At 37.8% G+C, this 19,177-nt stretch overlaps 2 protein-coding genes, 1 non-coding gene and 1 pseudogene across 5 annotated transcripts in view; 1 reads left to right on the plus strand and 3 right to left on the minus strand.

The window, feature by feature from the left end:
* Positions 1–4,495: 4,495 nt before the first annotated feature.
* LOC146619997 (rho GTPase-activating protein 19-like) lies at positions 4,496–10,474 on the minus strand. The gene is made up of 11 exons (XM_085369283.1): positions 9,889–10,474; positions 9,327–9,574; positions 8,722–8,802; positions 8,024–8,233; positions 7,692–7,918; positions 7,468–7,554; positions 6,264–6,329; positions 5,702–5,890; positions 5,525–5,611; positions 5,267–5,353; positions 4,496–4,709 (listed from the first exon to the last, which is right to left on the minus strand). Exons 1-11 carry the CDS (start codon positions 9,939–9,941, stop codon positions 4,704–4,706), a joined length of 1,341 nt encoding a protein of 446 aa, XP_085225409.1. The 5' UTR covers positions 9,942–10,474; the 3' UTR covers positions 4,496–4,703.
* Positions 10,475–12,174: 1,700 nt separating this feature from the next.
* Positions 12,175–14,768, minus strand: LOC146619998 (uncharacterized; annotated as a pseudogene). The gene is made up of 5 exons (XR_014906673.1): positions 14,748–14,768; positions 14,627–14,629; positions 13,219–13,440; positions 12,961–13,138; positions 12,175–12,702 (listed from the first exon to the last, which is right to left on the minus strand). The product of XR_014906673.1 is annotated as an uncharacterized LOC146619998 (transcript).
* LOC146619999 (ATP-binding cassette sub-family C member 2-like) overlaps positions 13,926–19,177 on the minus strand; it is a 33,702-nt gene continuing 28,450 nt past the window's right edge. For both annotated transcript variants that reach the window (XM_085369922.1, XM_085369921.1), the window contains exons 30-32: positions 18,972–19,138; positions 18,561–18,755; positions 13,926–16,060 (exon numbers count right to left, since the gene is read on the minus strand). In XM_085369922.1, the coding sequence (XP_085226048.1) occupies positions 15,931–16,060; positions 18,561–18,755; positions 18,972–19,138 (492 nt within the window). In that variant the 3' untranslated portion in view covers positions 13,926–15,930. The remainder of the gene's footprint in view (positions 16,061–18,560; positions 18,756–18,971; positions 19,139–19,177) is intronic.
* On the plus strand, positions 14,952–15,045 carry trnai-uau (transfer RNA isoleucine (anticodon UAU)). The gene is made up of 2 exons: positions 14,952–14,989; positions 15,010–15,045. It is a non-coding gene; the product is annotated as a tRNA-Ile (tRNA).

The following is a 19,177-nucleotide window of genomic DNA, read 5'->3' on the forward strand; positions in this document are numbered from 1 at the left end:
TCCAAAAAACTAGAAAATCAAGAAGAGGTCAAACATTTTTTCACACCACTGTATGTAGGAAATCATTTCCTTTGCAGGAATTAATAATAAATCTTTTTTTACTTAGTTAAAACTGTGTGTACATTTATCAGAGACTGACTGAAGTTGACAGTGTAATTGTAGCTCTCAGGAAACTCTCCAAATGCATTTCGACTTCATGGAATTGCAAATCACTATTCTAGATTTTGATAGAAAATGGAGCTCTGATCTTAATGACTTCAGGCCATAATTGCTGGGTTCATTTATATTACAAAAAAGCATTAAGAATAAAGGTGACAACTTAAAATGAAATGTGAAACTTTATGAAGAAAGAAAAGGAATAACTCCCATGGATCAGACTTCCTCACTGTGCATGTCTCTGATTTTGCATACTGATCATCTACTTAATTAAAGACTCTTCATAAACCATTAAGCACCATTAATTAATACTTAGGCCACTATTACCGCATGTCAGCTGTTCTCCCAAGAGATGGGCAGTGCTTTACTTCAAATAAATGAAGACAAAGACAAGATGCCTTTAAGCACCAAGATTGCCTCAAGAAGTGATTGAGTTGGTGTCTGTATTCACGTTTCTGGTTTTGCAACTTGTTTTTTTTTTTTTTTAAGGATTAGTCAAGAACTATCATTGCTATGCATTATTAACACTTCACACTTTTCAAAATATAAAAATACTGAAATCTTTACTATAGTGCGTATCAGACACCTCAGCCGTGGCTCTGCTCAGCTTGAGTGCTTTAACTTTACAGAGAGATTTGCTGGGATGAGCAGATCCCTCCTAACATTAATATCAGTAAATCACACAGACATAACAACCCCATTCACATTAACTGACAAAAAGCACAAAGACAATAAAGAGTCACAGATGATGCAATAAGATATATTTGAGTTTGTGTGCATCTGTCTGCTTTGATGCTTGTCCAGTTCGGAACATGCACATATGAATGTGCACATGCAGGTGTTCGCACTTACTCGAAACAAATCAGTAAAAGCTCCATCTGTCCCAGTAAAAATGTCAGTGCAGTATAGAGCTTCCTTCAATGAATGGTTAATTAAAGAGGAGACAGTGGTGTTTAGTGGTAATAGGGGGTGGTGGTAACATCCCTCCGCTCTCACAGAGCTTTGAGAGGAATGCACACAAATATGCAAAAGGAATAATTCTGCTGTTTACAAAGGCATAGGACGACATAGCAGCATTTACAATAGTCTGGCAGAGGAGAGTTTGCAAAACAGAAGATGTTACCAAGAACTGACTACAATGAGGAAAACCAATTAATGTGGAAGCATTACATATGCTTAGGCACCCATGATTAAATTCTGTGTTACTGTGAAGAGCAAACCAAGGAAAGGAAGTCCAAAAGGTATAAAAGGATAAAGAAAAATGTAAATAATTGATTCATTTAAGCAAGATAAACATGTTTTATTCCCATCTTTGCAGTTTTAAAAGCCAGAGGTCAAAAAGCTTGGTATCATGTGTGGTCAATATCCTCTTTGACAACTTGCAAATGCTTCATGGAGCCAAGCCAAGAGTTCCAAGAGTTAGAGTCTTGGTTAGAGTGGATTTCGAGGTGTGTTTAGGATCATTATCCTGTTGCTGAATAAATCCTCTTCTTTGCAGCTTCAGCTTTGTTTTTTTTCCTTAACAGACACTATGCTAGAATTTGCTGCTAATTAACAGAATCCACTCTGGTGACACTGGCTCCAGCCCAAACACAAAACAGTGATGTGTTCAATCCTGCATAGCTCTCATACAAAGTTTTGTCTTTTACATCTCAGCTTGCCTTCATTATTTCTGTTAATTGCCATTTCTTGACATTACAGATTTAAAAACAACAACAACAACAAAAAGCAAACAGGTATTTTTGCATCTTCTCTTCTTCAGCATTTTAGGTGTGTTTAAAAGAGCTTATGCTTAGTGGGACTAGGAGGAAGATTGAGGAGTGTTTTGGAAACTGCACCACCTTCTTTTCAATGCCTGTGAACAACATCTGGTCTGACAGTTCAATCCTTTTGGATGGAATAATAATTTTGCGTTGCCCAACTCTTTTTTTTCTATAATTGTGTAAAACAATACCACAATATCTTCATCTTAGCAGACAGGCTTTTGTGATTAGTTCATCGTTCACTCACTTTAATAATTTACATTTATAGAAACCTTAAACAGGGGTTCCCACATTTATGCATGTTTATGCTATTTTCATACATCTTTCACCCAAAACTACTTATGTAGTTAACTAAAAAGAAACCAACATATGCTTGAAAAGAAAATACAAAGAAACCCAAAATTCCACAGTGTGCTTCCGACCAGTCATTTGTATTTCTCTCTAACACAGCTGTGCCTCGGAAAGGCATAAAAAAAACCATATATCTTTTAATTGTGTTTTCCTTTTAACGCAAATGATCGGTTAGTGAGTTTAGAATATGGACAGAATTAGCCCCCTCTAAAAGGCATTTTAATGCATACATTCAAAGCAAAATCACATCCACTCACAAACCCACAAACATATATATTTTGATACAATGTGAAGTTGATTACAGTACCAGTGAGTCATTTTACAGTCATCAAGCTCATTGCTAAATAAAACCCCTGTGGAGTTTTAGCTGTAAAACAATACACTTCCTTTTGGGGACATTGTCTGTTATATATATATATATATATATATATATATATATATATATATATATATATATATATATATATATATATATATATATATATATATATGTGAATATGATTTGGGGAACATTCCCATACATGTTTAAGGCATATACTTACAATACCAACCATACATTGACACCACAATGACAAACAGGCAGTCATGCTGTTATGGAAAAAACATTTTCTTGCTACTCAAACTTTCACCCCATAACTGCATTCGCAAGTTGTCTTCTTCTATTTAAATTCATTATTGATTACTGGCCTAAACTTTTTAATGCAGGTTTTCAGGTTATTTGGTACAATTAAAACAACTCATATGTACTTTATTGACAACTTTCAGGACGTAGGATGTTTTGATATGTCCTGTTAGAGAAGCACGAGTTTCAAGTACAGGGAAACCTTTCAAGTAGCTACTTATATATGAGTATATGGTGGGCATGTCATTTTATTTTAATAAATCCTGAGAGCTTACACTACAGAGACAGCTGCAGCAACCTTTATACACTAGTGACTCAAAAGTGGATAACCTCTACCCATGAGTCTGTACTTCACTGATTATTTACAACTAAAGGGCGCCACCTTGTGGCAGGAAAAAAATAAAAATGAATACATAAAAGCAATGCAGAGGTTCAGGCAGAAGTACTTAAATTGTGATGATTAATAGAATAATAATCATTCGAAAGCATGGTCACAATTATGTCTGTATGCTCAGTGACTCAAGTTTGGCCTTTTCAAAAAAAAGAAAAGAAAAAAGAGCCAACTATGGAGTGCAGCTTGATGTCTTTTAATTACATTGAGTTGCATAGCTTCACAGTAGCACCAGATTCACCAGTTTACATGGTCACATTATAGTTAAATTGTAACAGCAGTGAAAAGTGAGTTTCACTCATGGAGTAAGGCAAGAAAGTGGGGTTAAAAGTGGTTGTAGCCAAAACTCTCCCAGAAAAACACCTGGATTACCAGTTACAGCAGAGGGCAAGTAAACGATCCATCTTCATCTGCATTCAACCACTCACTTAAACTAAAACTGAATAACGATAAATATAATATGGACAATAAAAACGAATTAAAAAAAAAATCTTGCAGTATCGTCAAAGGTAAAAAACAAACAAAAAAATAATATAAAGCTATAAAACCATATATGGTGCTGCATAAGAATTCAAACCGGATGTAAGATCTAAGACCAACCACAGAAAACCAAGGTACAGTTTAAAGAAGCAGTAGCTTACGGGATCATAGTGTCAAGAAAGGATTTGTGCTAAAGTGAAACAAACAAATATTGACATAAAGTACACAAGCTCCATTGACCTTTCACTAAGCATCCTTCTTATTTTATCGACACATAAAATAAGCTACTGGGGAAGGATAATCTTCGTAAAACTTTCAGATATGTTCATTTTAAGGCACACTTTGGATTTAAATAACTTTGGTTTTCAGTGACCAAATCTAATTATCCTACAACTTACAAGCAATTTTAACATTTAAATAGAAACTCTGTATATCACATTTTCCATCCAATGCCCGATACTAATGAGATCCTGATGGAAATCATCCAGAAGTCCAGTGAAAAATAAATACATTAATGCTTTTCAAATTAAAATCCGACAGGTTTCACTCAATCACAAAGCTAAGGATGCAAATTTCACCAATGCAATTACACTGCATAATAAGGAGCATCATCACTGAACATGAAAGTAAGACGAAACTCTTGAAAAGAGGTGAAGTGAGAAAAAAAAGAACATATCAGCGCTCTCACTCCAATTACTTCTGCTGAACTGAGAAAAAAAGAGAGAGCTCGATAAAAAAGGTCGAGATTCTTTAACTCAAAGTCTAAAACTTTGTGACAAAAAATGGAGACAAAAAAAGATCATCTAAACATGGTTTGTAAAGAAAACCTTATAATACACCTTCCGTTTACAGAGAACTCGAGATGATCATTTAATTACTTTTACACAAAAGTCAGACTGATGGTTCCCAAGTTGAGAGGCGCACATCCTTTCACACACGATTAATCCTGGTGGAGGAAAGAGGGAGAAAGAGAGAGACGATTAGGTAATGTTCAGTCCTTTCAGCTGAGCACAGGCATCATTAACAATCTAAGCACCGCCTGTGGTGAACCGCAGACTGATGGCTGAAATGCCAGAAAAGTTCAACACAGTAATGAGGAAAACTGCTCTCCAGCTGTAGCCGATGACAGTTTTAAAAGCAAACTGTGGCCAATAATTTCAGTGTGACATTTTAGTTGGTCATGGTTAAAATAAAAGAATTACTTCTTAGCTGTTTCCCTCTACATTGTAATCACTACAATGAGGGGTTTATTAGGGGCAGTTTTTTAAAGATTATCACCTGCACCGAGTTTATTTCCTGTCTGATCACTAGTATCCAAAGCAGCAGTCACTCAGTTGGAGGCAGAAGAAAAAAAGTGCTAAAGACTTTTTTCACTCTGCAGCACCAGTTAGCTAATATTTTACAGCAGCAAAACTTATGTTAAATAAGGTGCAGGTTCTCCTTCTCAGACTTATTTTAAAATATACTTGTGTTTGTTTGTGCACAGCTGGTTCCTTCTTTTACCTGTCCATCAGCAGAGCAGCTGGGTAGATGAGTCTGTGGTCTGCCATTTTCTTTCTCAGCTAACATTTGGCTTCCAAACACTTTCTTCTGTTAGAAAAATAAGAAAAAACTATTACACAAGATCAACAGATTTTGGAATAATCAAAACACTGATTAATAGGATCACAGGCAAATATATATGAAAAGCTTTGTGTCTATAAGAGGTTGGCAAGAAATCACATGATGGGTAATGCAGACACACAAATACTATCAACAAACCTTTATTATTCCACCCCAAGAGCGTGAACGCCAGTGCCTCCTGCTGAATGGTGCCCGAGACTCTGCTGAGGGTGTCTGTTTCTCGATCTACACAGAAAAATACACCACCTTACGTGTTGGTTCTCCAAGCACCTTGTATGCATGTCTTTCTTATCACAGCAGCATCACACTGAGTACCTGTCTGATGAGTTTTTTCTTTTTGGCAGACTCTGGCATGCTGCTGACTTGCTGGTAAAGCTCTCTGAGGGCTGATTCAGTGTAATTCTGAGTATCAGATGTGACTGTTGTTATGGAGGGAGAAGGGGAGGCCACTGTCACTGCAGTCATAGGGCCCTCTTTGGCCCCAGAACAGAGAGTCAAGTCATCCTAAAAAATGTCAAAACAAACCAAATAACATTCAAAAATCTGTTTTCATAGAACAAAACCAATCAAACAGTTTTTGAGAGATAACTGCAAAGATTTACTTGTTGCTCTAAGTGAGAGTTTACAAACAGCTTTAAAATCTGACTACTGAACCAGTATTTAAGTTTTATTTCCGGCTCGTTTGAAAATTATTCTATTAAACGCCTTGAAGACACCAGCCTTTCCAGGTTCTGGAGTTAGACATCCAAGTGTCTAAAATGAACCAAACACTGAAGTGACTGGATTTGGTAATTTGCTAAGTGCAATGCAGTACTAACGCTCCCTTTTTTCCCTACTAAGACAAACTCTGTTAGAAATAGAAAACAAAAATACTTACATTTGACTGAAGAGCTTTTGATCCTGTGAAGTACAAGCGGGCATATTCTTTGATATACGCAGGCGCCTTCAATGAAAACAGACGAACATTAAAGCCTCTGGAAACAACTAAATATACTAATGTGGAAGTTATTCAGACATAAAGCACAGTGCGTTAAGGCTAACTATGTTCTACTTTGAAACTGAAATAAATAATTCATACTACATAAAGGGATCTGATTAAAGTGGCCTGTGGTTTCATTTCAGTAGTTTAATCAAATTAGTATTGAATAAAGTATTTGTTAGACATAAAATAATTAACAGCATATAAAATCAAAACTTGGGCAAATCCAAAGGGGAAAAAAATCTGCACACAAAACTAGAAAGCAACAAATGCATCAGTAACATGGAAAAACACAGGAAAACCATTTGTTTGATGGGGGAAAAAACTTAATGTTAGTCAAGTATGTAGGCTATAGGTGAACATATTAGTTAAAGACCAAAAAAGTCCCAGCTGTAATAAAAAAAAATACCCATAAATGAAATATTCTCAATAGACTAATTAAAAAACCTGATCTTAATTCCAATCTGAGACACATCGCAGCAGGTGAGATTTAAGATGGCCTGGAAATTTCAGAAATATTAAGTTTGATGATGATTCTCTGTCCAAATACCTTTAAAATCCTACACTTCAGACACTGAGTTAAAAGGGCGCCATCAGCCGCCTACTTCTTTCTTCCTCTAAACCTGCTTGAACTCAAAACTTTATATTGACAGGAATTTGTCAAATACAATGTGTGCAGGTAAAGAGCCTTATGGCGGCTGATTGCAGGACATTTAAATGATTATAATTTTCCTTTTTTTATATATATATATATATATATATATATATATAATTTCTGTGTTCTTGCTCTCTATCACGTTTGTTTGTACTTGTAACCCTGGCGACAAAGGCCCTTATTATGAAACTTTCATTAAGTAAAGAGAAGACATATTGTTATAATACATGGCATATGGTTGTGAGATACCATCTAGGTGCCTGTTTATATGACACCTAATAACGTTTAATTGATAAGACCTGCCTGGGTTTTGTTTTAAAAGGAAATGTTACATTTTGATTTTTCTATTGTCAAAAAAAGCAAAAAAAAAAAAAAAAGCATTTTGTTTATTTTTTCATAAGTTAAACAACACTGATGCAATAAGTGATCAATGCCTGGGGAGCTTACCTTGAACAGTTTTTGTGAGTGTCTAATAAGGAATGCTATGCCATTATTGAGTTTTTCTATGTCTCCCTGAAGATCACTTGCCATTACCTGCAAAATTAAAAGAAGAAGAAGAGGTCACAAAGAAACACAAAAAGCTAGTAGTATTATTATTATTATTTGTCATGGTTCATTTGACTGCAAACAGTGTTTCGGAAGACAGAACAAAATGAACCTAAGGTCTTTACATTTTTGGGCCAGATGATGTGTGGAGCAAACATCTTGGCTAAATTGATAGCCGACATCTTGTTGGAGTGCTGATTGCGAGCTGTGCTGTGCAGTAAATCAAACAGCAGCTTCAACAAGCTCCGGTTGGCAGATGGGAGAAGCATAAACAGGAGCTGAAACGCCTCGATCTGGCGTTCCTTATCTGGCACATTTGTCTTATCCCCTTGATCATCAAAGCGAGTCAACTCTAAAAACAAGTGACGAAAAATATTACAAAGCACAGGTAAGCAATATTTTTCCTGACCGTGCATTAATCTGAATGACAAAGATCTGTGCACGAGCCAACCAGCACCTCCAATCTTCAGATGAGCATGATAGTGTCTGTGTGTCAACAGAGGCTCTGGAAGCTCTCCCAAGTAGGCCTTGAGCAATGTTGCGGCATCATTGGGGTGGAAATCGCCTGTCTCTAGATCTATCTCTGCCCCAGTGTTCAGCATCTCCCTCAGGGCTGCCTGCCTTAAGCTGTGGCCTGGCACACGAAACAGCCCCTCCACATGAAGGTCTGAGGGGTGGGAGAGAAAGATGGAGAGAGACAGCCAGAAAGGGGGAGGGTGGAGGGTGTTTAGGTAGGCAGACACACAGTGAAGGAGACACAGAGAGCCAAAGACACAGCAGTAAGGTGAGTGATGGAGAGAAGTAAATGGAAGGAGGGAGTCAGCAAGAGCAAAGTGCTTTCAGATAAATTATTGATTCAAACATTTTCATCCAGTGTCCACTTTCAGTGAATGACATCATTGCTTTCTAGAAATAAACCATGACCTCATGGCAATTCAATGCTTAAACTAAGTTACAGAGCAAGTAAAAAGTGTGATGCTTGACATATACGATTTAGTATAATCCAGTTATTTTAATCGTGTTTCTAAAAATAATATTGTTAAGAATTTCTTTGCCTCTGGAGGTGACATAGGCAAAGGGGCAATATCACAAAACACTCTGGATGATACGGTTCATTTAATGTCACGTTATATGAGCAGGTGAATCAATACTCACTTTTATTCAGGTACTCGATGAGCTGATAGATCTGTGCGATTCCTTCTTCAGTTAATGGTGCACCAAAAACGACTCCTTTGTCTGCAAGAAATCAAATGACACATCAAGGCTGATTGTAGGCTTTTTGTGTACAAATGGACCTATTCTAGTCAAAATAGAAAGATGTGAGAGGTAAATTATAACTACAAGATGACTTGATGAAAATCTAAAGCGCTTTAGTCTTCAGTCCTTATTGTTCATCACCTGATGAATAATTAGATGAGAGATGATTTGCTTAACCAAAATAAACACTGGATTACTCTTGCTTTTCATTTGTGAGGGTTAGATGCTGCCTTCTTTTTCATGCCCCCCTAAACTCCCCATAAGCAGGAACAAGCAATCTTATCATATTTGCTTATGGTAAATTATGTACTGATTGCTTAACTACTAAATTATTTCAGCCTTAGAAATAAAATTACATGACTGAGAAACTCCACACAACTCTGCTTTCTCCCTCAGGAAATCAATAACAAAAGAATATAAGCATTACATAAATCATATTTATTCAAAATACCGTTTCAAAGGCGGTTAACATGTGTGCATAACGAAGACTCTTATGGCCTAACCTTTCCGTTTCAGGAAGTTAAAGGAGCGTAGAAAGCCGCTGGATGAGGGGACTCTAGGCTCCGAGTCTCCAGTAAGCTGGGCAAACTCGTCCCCAGGCAGATCTATCATTCGAGTGATGTTGCTAAGTACCAGCTCCGTGAAAGCCTGCGGATGTTCATGTCTCAGCCGCTCCACGAAGAAGTCCGGGTTAAAGATGACAGGCTGGTTCGGCTTTTCCTGACTGATAAACACATTGCATTTTGTCTCCCTGTTAAAGGAAACACATACGCCATAGATTAATGTCCACTTGAAATGATAAAACTTCGAGCTGGCCCGAGAATAAAGCCTTAAAAGTAAGACTGCGTGAATTATCGAATTAACATTAGCTTATGTTAGTATAAACTGTTGCTAGGTTAACTTAGCTCCACTGGCTATTGCTAACAGGGAAAAAACACAAGTCCCAGTGCAAAGTGGTAAAAACAGAGTTTTGTTTTGTTAGTACTAATCCTCTGATGGAGGCATAGTTTACTCAGCAGCACTGTAACGTGTTCATCTTTGTCAAATTAATCAAAAAGTCCTTACTTTCTTTCGAGTTTGTGATTGTTTGGGGAACCATTTTCAGCCGCCATCTTCATTTTGAATCCTCCGCTGGTTCATATTTAGTCCCGCCCATTGACTTGTGATTGGCCGAGATATAGACACGTCACGTCCGTTGCGTTTTTTTTTTCTCCAAAAAAAACCAAAACAAAACAGCAAGCTATGATACAATAGACTGCAACATCATGATTAGGAAACAGTTATCATTTTCTGTTCCTGAAAATATACATTTTTGAATTGTGTCCTGTTGGCTAATAAATCCAGAACCTGTTTGCAGAGGGAGGAACTCACACCTAGTGTTGAGAGTTTTTGCACTGCAGTCTGTGGGTTGTGTCAAAGGCAGTGAAATCCAGTAAAAGCACATATAAATAAAACTCCTTATTTTCCAGGTGTTTCAGGGCTGTATGAACCAGTGATGAGATGGCATCATACTGGTAGAGGTCCACAGTGACATCAGTGGAGTTCTTTACATGGGACACTTCATGACAGTCAGTGCGAGGTCAGTAGTTATTCAGGGCTGTCACTGTCAACTTTTTGAATAATAGTGGCAGTCTTAAGCCAGGTCTGTACTGATGCCTGTGAGAGAGAGAAGTATTCAGGATGTCAGTCAACACCTCTGACAGTTTATGTTCACAATCTGTCAGTGCCTATCCAGGATTATTGTCAGGGTTAGAGTGCTATGGAATCAAGATCCTCAGACAGAGATGGGTTGCTGGGGAAGTGTTCACGTTTAGTGTTTTAGTCTGTGATGCACCTAATGCCTTTTGCAAGTGTGCCTTGAGCTGTAAAGAAGTGCCCCTTAATCATCTGGGTATATGTGGCTTTCCCCCTTCTGATGTTCATTTGGTAAATGGTAAATGGCCTGTATTTGTATAGCACTTTTTTACTAGTCCCTAAGGACCCCAAAGCGCTTTACACATCCAGTCATCCACCCATTCACACACACATTCACACACTGGTGATGGCAAGCTACACTGTAGCCACAGCCACTGCACTGACAGAGGCGATTTGATGTTATGTTTCTATGCATCTGTTGTTAGAGTTACCAGATGTTTGTAAGGTTAACGTGGATCAAAGACTATACAGTTACTAAATCTGAAAAATAGTATAAAATTTTGATACATCTAAAATACATACACCAACTCAAAGTATGTAGGTTACAGGTTTGGCATTGAAGGACAAGTACACTGTATTTATTTGGACATCGTTTTGCAAATTTTGTAAAAGCATAAATAGAAACTTTAAAAAAAAAATCCTATTAGAGCATAGTTTTGGACACTTCTTAACTATTTGATCAGTAAATTTATTATTATTGAAACCCTTAGGTGTACAGGCTCCTGCGTATATAGTAGAGCCAATGAGACCTTATAACTTCAGCCGGTCTCTCCAATCATCTGATCAGTGTATCCAGTTATTTTAACACCAGACGTTGAGGTTTTGGCACCTAAACTCTGGAACAGCCTCCTTCATCCTATTAATTTAGCTTAATTAAAAAGACTACTGAAAACTAATTTCTATACCTTACCCTTTCTCTGATTTTTTGCCCATTATCTGTGGCATTTTGTTCTTCTAATACATGTGTATAAGAGTGTGTATGCAAAAATGAATAAAAGACTGAAACGTAATTGTGTGTTTTTATGCTAAGTGGTTTAACAAACAAAGAAAAAATTCCTCTAAAAATGGTCAGGTACAAGGGCTAAACTGAAAATGAGTGAAAAAGCAGCCAATTTCCAATAAAAAAGTGTATCATGACTAAACGGAAGCCTTGTGCACTAAAATGTCATATAAATCAACATCATGCTTTGTCCAGGAACACAATACATCCACAGGTTATACTTCAGTGAGTCTATATTTATAGAATGCTGATCGGTGAGGTTTCAGTCAAGTCAGGTCTCCTGGTGTTTGGTCGTCTTGGCAACACAAACTTGACTCGTGTGCTCCAAAGAATAAAACATAAACATATTTGAAAAAAACATATATTTATAAAGCATTAAACATACAACAAGGGTCTCAAATATATATATATATATATATATATATATATATATATATATATATATATATATATATATATATATATATATATATATATATCCTGCGTGTTGTGAAATTTACAGACAAATTGACTTATTTTAAAAATGTAGGAATAGTCAAGCCAGTTTTAAGCAGTTTTCTGAGAAGAAAACACATAATCATGTGTAATCAGCGCTGCCAGAAAGCAACACATGTATGACTCATTTAGGGAGTTACCTTTTCTTAAAAATAAAAACAAAAAAACAGTTAAAGTCAAGTGCAGCATCAGCTATGCATACAAGCGCATGAATCTTCTCCATGTTGAAAAATGAATATGTCACACCTGTAACAAACTTCAATATTAATCTTATTCAACATATATTTTAAACTTCTTTATAACAGCAGACTCATAAATATTTTTTTTGGTAATCATTTGCAAATGCTGTGTTCTAAATTTATATACAAATGTAAGACTGCACACCACAACGTGAGCTTTACACCAGTTGCTGTAAAATCATTTTCTTCTGTAGCTACACAAAAAAGGACTCTAAAAATGTGAATTCCACACGTACTGTAGAAAGAGTCAATCATTTTACCATATTTACAAAAAGACTCAGAAAACCTTGAGCAAGAGCACCGTTGATATACCACAGTGGGAGGGACAAATACGATTTCAAGATTGTTTAAATGGAAAGGACCGTGTCGGACCACACAACCACGTAAACCTGCATAAGTGATGAGGCGATATCAGGAAAGTTGCAAACAAAAAAGCCACCACAGCTGCACCTGAAAAGCAGAACAGAGAGAGTGTTGATAATTCAACATTCTGAAATGATTTTTAATAGTACACTAATGTAATTCATTTGCATATAAACTGGAGTAATTGCAGGACAGCAAAGCTGTTTATGATTGTCTCATTGATTAGATAAAGAAGAGCAGTGTCCTGTACTCTTCTGCCATTACTGAAGCCACTGCTTTATAGATTGACCTGGTATGTGTCCTTCAAAGCAGTAATAGGATTTTAAACTTTTTTTTATCGCTCACCCATTAGTTTTAGAGCTCTCTTTTCATTTACAAGCAGTTTCCCATTCTGGTGACACTTGATTGTTCACCTTCCTTCTGGATCCTGTGGCATAAGACCCATGTTTGTCCTTTGATGGCTATTCTTCCTCAGGTAGTGCAGGATGAGCATATAAAGAGTAAGGATGGACACTAGTGGGACCTGTTATTGGAGAGGCCTGTTAGGTCCCTTTGTTTTACGTTGACACAAAAACATAACCTGTTAAATGGTACTCGTCTCACCAGAAAGAAGAACCCGGCTCTCAGAAGTAAGGCGCCTTTGTAGATATGCGCAGGATCTGGCTCTGTCATCTCACACATGGTAGAAACTTGGAAGGCATCTTCTTGAGTGGTAGCTGTGTAGTCCAGGATGCAAGCGCGTGCCTGGTCATAGACCAGTGCAAAGGGGACAGCAGAGACCAGAGAAATCATCCATACTGACACAAGGCACGGCACTCGAGACCTCTTTTAAAAAGACAAGGGAAGGAAAATTAGTTTATTAACTCTTCTTTACATGATACAAAAATAGAGATGGCAACAGTAAACGTATTCAGTACCTTGTTCTTTCTCTGCGTATTTTATTTATTATGCTGCTGGATACATGCTTTACTTTCCATTGATTTATAAACAAAATTTTAAACTTAATCAACTCTGAGTACAGATGATCAACAGTCATTGAACAGTCATTAGAAAGGGTTATTTGTATTCAGGTTATGTCATTTTTTCAATAAGCCTTTTTTTTAATACAAATCCTGGAATATTTATTATTTCCATAATGTCAAATAAACAAATAAAAGGCATTTTTGTACTTGTCTCTCTAAAAATGTCTACTGATTTTGCTTAAAGAAAGGAAGGAATAAATCTGCAGCTGGGACACACAATTTTTTACATTTAATTATGTTTTAGAACTATTTTCAATTGCTGATGATTGAGTTATTGCAGCAAACCATGCAATTATAGTTTTGTATAGTTTCTCACTCATCACTCTCTGCAAAATGTTAGACATAAAATTGGGAAGTGATGCAAAAATAAATCCCCTGAAGCCACAGATGATGGGGGTGGTGGAGTGGCTAAAACAGCAGGAGAAATCAGATTTTTCTTTTTTCTTCAGCTTAAATAACCAATTTGTGTGTTTGCTAAATAATAAGAAGACAGGGAGAGATTGTGTGCATATAATTGGATAAGCCAGCTTAATAGCTTCCTTTCAATTGTAAAATAATAATAATAATAATTTAATTTCCTTTTAAAAAATTCATATTGAAATCTACTGTCACCTACAAAATCTTTGTAAAACACACTGGAGATAAAAAGAAGCTTAACATTAGGATATTGTAAGGCATTCATAAATGGATAAATTGAATCAGTAATGCTGATAAAACACTTTAACTAAGTACTTGCAGAGAAAATATGCTGTAAAGGTCAATATTCTAAAAATATACCAATTAGAAACCTTTAAAGTATACTGTAATTATGTCAAACATGTCTTTCAGTTCAATATGAAGCTGACATACATGCTCTTTACAACCCGTAACATGACCAATAAGCTAATATATAATTTAAAACCAAACTAATGACTATTTTAAGGCTATAATATGCAACTGAAAGTCTCTATTTAAAGGTAAAGGCTATTTGATGAGTAGTACAGACTCACCTTCTAGGGAAAAGATGCAGGATGAAGACTGGCAGCAGGCTTCACAAGCAAAAAAACAAGTCTTTGGTCTCTCCTTCCCTCAGTGAGTCTTATTCTTTCTCTCTGCGTCTTGCTCACTTACCCTCTTTCTCGCTTCCTTCATCTCCCTCTCTTATGACACACACACACACAAACACACTCCCAGATGGTCACAAGACTGACTAGTAGAAATTTAGCAGTGGCTAAAAACAGCTGCTTCATGTAAAAATAGTGTATGTAGAATAGCCACAAAACAATCAGTGTACAAAAAGTATGTTTTTAATTCAATATGGAAAATGATTCATGTGCTCCAGTGGCGCAATCGGTTAGCGTGCGGTACTTATATGACAGTACATTGTAGAGCAATGCCGAGGTTGTGAGTTCGAGCCTCACCTGGAGCAGTCTTTCCACATTTTTTTTTAAGTGCTATCCTATTCTACATGCTGAAAAAACCCCATTAATTAGAATAAAGTGCAACAAAACAAAAAAATAACTAAAGGCAGATAAATGGATGAATAAATATACATCAAGTATAGTTCTTCATACTTTAGAGACACATGTATTCCAATTCCCCTGCTTTGTTGTCTTGTGCAAACAACTCTTTTCATTCTCTTTGCTCTTCTCCTCAATATATTGTCTCATATCACTTAATTACAGCAGTAGGTCATATCTGCTTTTGGATCTTACACTGTAATAGAAAAAATTGAAAATATTATCTGGTTGTCACCAACATCACTCTTCATGCACTCAGCATGTGGAAATAGCACTATTATTATGTTAATAAGCAAAACATAACAGAATGACAGTTGATGTTGGCATGAAATTAAAGGAATTTCAAAGTAAAAATCTAAAAAATTGTAGAATGGAGTTTGCAACCAATACAGGATAGAGCAATGGTGGCCAATTAATTCCCCAAGCAGGCACATGAGAAACTGAGTCTGCCTCCCTTCACAACAGCCCTCCTCATCAGAGCCTGTTTCTTATTTGGTCCCTTGGGAAAATCAGTTTCCCACCACTGTATAGAGTGTTACCCAACATATGCTACAACAACTGCAAAAGAAGCCCAGACGAGTTTTTATGTGACCCTCAACCTCCTGTAATCACACCTTACACTAGACATTACACTTTTGTTTTGTATCTTTCATTTTTTGTGTGTTTTTTTTTCCAACAGCTATCCTAATTTAAAAAAAAAAAAAAAAAACAATCTCACAACACAATTAGTACATTTTATGGAACCTGAAACCTGAAACTGTTGGAGCTAAATCATATATAAAACAAGTACAAAGTTATAAATGTGTGCTGCTTTCTAGTGTTATCCCAGCATCCTTTGCCATGGCGTAGAAATGACCTTCTTTTTCAAGCATGTTGTTCGGCGAATCAAATTCCACTATTTTTCCAGCATCAAGCACCATTACCCTGTAGGGTAGAAGCACAGACTTTAATAGTAATCCAATGAGTAATGTCCATACTGTCTAGCATAAGGGAATGCTTTGGTGTTCCCCAGCCACCTCCTCCAACTTATCTGGGGAACACCAAAGCATTCCCAGGCCAGCTGAGAGACATGATCTCTCCAGCATGTGCTGGATCTACTTTGGGGCCTCCCTCCTTTTGATGTGGAGGAGTAGCAGCAGTACTCGGAGCCCCTCTCCAATGACTGCACTTTTCATCCTATCTTAAAGAGAGAGCCCAGCCACCCTTAAGAGAAAGCTTAAGACTCATGACAATAGGTGAGGTTGGGGACATAGACTGACTGCTAAATCGCTAGGTTTGCTTTAAAGCTCAGCTCTCTTTTTACTACTACAGACCTAAGTAGCATCTACATCACTGCAGCATCACCCCCAATCCATCTGTCAGTTTCTCACTTCACTTGTGAACAACACCCAGAGAAACGTATACTTTTTATTCTGGCTCAGGCTAAACACTCTTTTCTGCCTGAGGCCTATGGCCACAGACTTGGAGTGGTACATTCACACCACTTCACACTTCGCTGTAAACTAACAGGACTACAGAATAAAGATCTGGTCCACTGTTCCCCAAACAGGACGAAAACCACATTGCTTATCCTGAATCCAAAGATCCAAGAGAAGTATGAACTCTCGTTTCCAGTAATAATGATAATGGATTGCATTTATATAGCGCTTTTCTAGGCACCCAAAGCGCTTTACAATTCCACTATTCATTCACACACTGATGGAGGTAAGCTGCAGTTGTAGCCACAGCTGCCCTGGGGCAGACTGTAGGGTAGGTTTAAGTGTCTTGCCCAAGGACACAACGACCAGGACAGAGAGAGCAGGAGGATCGAACCGGCAACCTTCCGGTTACAGATGAGCTTCCCAATCCCTTGAGCCACGGTCGCCCCCCAGTACCCTGGCATAGACCTTCCTGGTGAGGCTGAGGACTGTGACCTCCCTTTAGCTGGAGTACACATACTAGTCCCCCTTCCTAAAGTTGGGAAACACCACCCGATTCTCCCAGTCTAGAGGCACTGCCCCAGAGCTCCACGTAACCTTGGAGAGGTGTGTAAACCAAGTCAGCGCTACAACATCTGGGGCCTTAAAGAACTCATTCAGTCTATCGATCCTGAATTGTTTAACTACCTCAGTGACCTCATCCCTAGTGATGAACAAGTCATCCCCCTCATCTTCAGACTGCATGTAAGGGGTTACAGAGGTTGACAAAGTATTCTTTCTACTATCCAAATATATCCTCAGTTGAATTCAGCAGCATCACACTCACACTATACACCGTATGAGTAGGGCATTACCCTCCTGAATTCTCTGAGGGTTTTTGAGTTTTTGCTTCAGCTAACTATGTTTTGCTTGACCTGCCAGCATCTATCAGTTAGCTCAGAAGTCCCACAAGCTAACCAGGCCCAATAGGATTCCTTCTTAAGCTTGACAACTCTCTTCACCTCTGGTCTCTACCATCTGCTTTGGGGATTACCACCACAACATGCATCAACCCCCCTAAAACCACAGCTCCATGCAAGAGCCTCAAAAATGCAGGTGCAGAACATGGTTCATTCAGACTCATTGTCTTAAGCCTCCCTCGGAGTGCTGTCAAAGCTCTGCCAGGAGTGGAAAGCTTGCAGACCGGAGCCTCCAACGTCAGGATTGTCCAGCATTATGCTCCTTTACTTGATCCAGGTAAGCTGACAGCGCAGCTCTTCTCTTCACCCAGGTGTTCAGAATATAGCTGCAGATCTGATGATATGCTTAAGAAATTGATCACCAACTTGGGACCTAGGGTTTCCTGGTTCCATGTGCACTTATGGACATACTTTGTTCAAATCTGGTGTTCGTTATGGACAACGTGTGATTTGCACAGAAGTCTAATAACAGAACATCACTTGGCGTCCGATCAGCCTACATGAGCATTAAAGCGTCTTAGTAGCATGATGTAGTCACCAGATGGGAAGGGTGCTGGGTACTCTGAACTATCATTTGTTGCATAAGCACAAACAACAGCCAGAACGTTCCCTGTTAGCTCTCATAGAGGATCTCTGAATCACTCTTCATCTGGCCCCTCTAAGGCAAAATATACAAGTTCTGGGTAAGATAATGTCCAAGTCAAGAAAAAGGAGTCAGTGAACCTTAAGTTTAGATTATTTTGTCAAATACCACTCTGGCATATTATGTATGTTTGATCAGATCATTCATACAGTCATTGGTACTACATAACGGGTTTATTTAGTGCACAATATTTCTCATTTTCTGTTGCTGGAAATAGATTCAGTCAAATTTTGAGAAATTACAATGTGTAAAAAGCAAAATTAATTGTGGTTGATTCCTTGTCATGCACATAAATTATGTGCATGAGAAGGAAGGGTTGGAAAAGAAAGAAATTTGACCCTGACAGAAATAAAATAAGGTAGGGCACATCATCCAAAAATGTTAAGGGAAAAGGTATAACTCACCTAGAGCTGTCCATGATACTGTGCAGGCGGTGGGCGATGGTAAGGACTGTGCAGTCTGAGAACTCTTTGCGGATGGTGTTCTGAATCAGGTTGTCTGTCTCCAGGTCAACAGCTGCTGTGGCTTCATCCAGAATTAGGATACGTGACTTTCTCAGGAGAGCTCGGGCCAGACACAGCAGCTGCCTCTGCCCAACACTGGAAAGATTGTATTAAAGTATTGATATCTTAAGAGGGTTTTTGTAGCGCAAAAGAAAAAAGTAAACCACAAATGACACTCATGTGTTCAAATACAATTAGGGTTTATGTAAGTTTTGCAGAACATTACATAAGGTTTAGAATAACGAACTGTACAAAACTTATACTTATATATAACTTATACCCAGAGGCCGTATTGTTAATTTTATTACCCACCTGAGGTTTTCTCCTCCCTCTGCCACTTTATGCTGTAATCCTTCCTGCAGCCCTGATACATAGCTCTTTAGATGAGAGAGCTCCAGCACTCTCCAAATCTCCTCATCGCTGAACTTGTCAAATGGATCCAGGTTCATCCTCAGTGACCCCGAGAACAAAACGGGATCCTGTGCACACGGGATTACAAATATCAGTGTACTTTTGAC

The sequence above is a fragment of the Diplotaxodon limnothrissa genome, linkage group LG13, assembly GCF_057381915.1.
Source record: "Diplotaxodon limnothrissa isolate DT_005_m linkage group LG13, D_limnothrissa_male_GT1.1, whole genome shotgun sequence".
Taxonomy (NCBI): Eukaryota; Metazoa; Chordata; class Actinopteri; order Cichliformes; family Cichlidae; genus Diplotaxodon; species Diplotaxodon limnothrissa.

What these genes read in the sequence shown, in the direction of transcription:
- LOC146619997 (XM_085369283.1), bottom strand. Translation starts at nt 9,941, where the DNA reads ATGAAGATGGCGGCTGAAAATGGTTCCCCAAACAATCACAAACTCGAA. An exon ending in TGCTCATCTGAAGATTGGAG is followed by an intron (nt 7,919 to 8,023) that starts GTGCTGGTTGGC and finishes ACTTGTTTTTAG; the next exon opens with AGTTGACTCGCTTTGATGAT. An exon ending in AGAAAAAACTCATCAGACAG is followed by an intron (nt 5,612 to 5,701) that starts GTACTCAGTGTG and finishes TTTTCTGTGTAG; the next exon opens with ATCGAGAAACAGACACCCTC.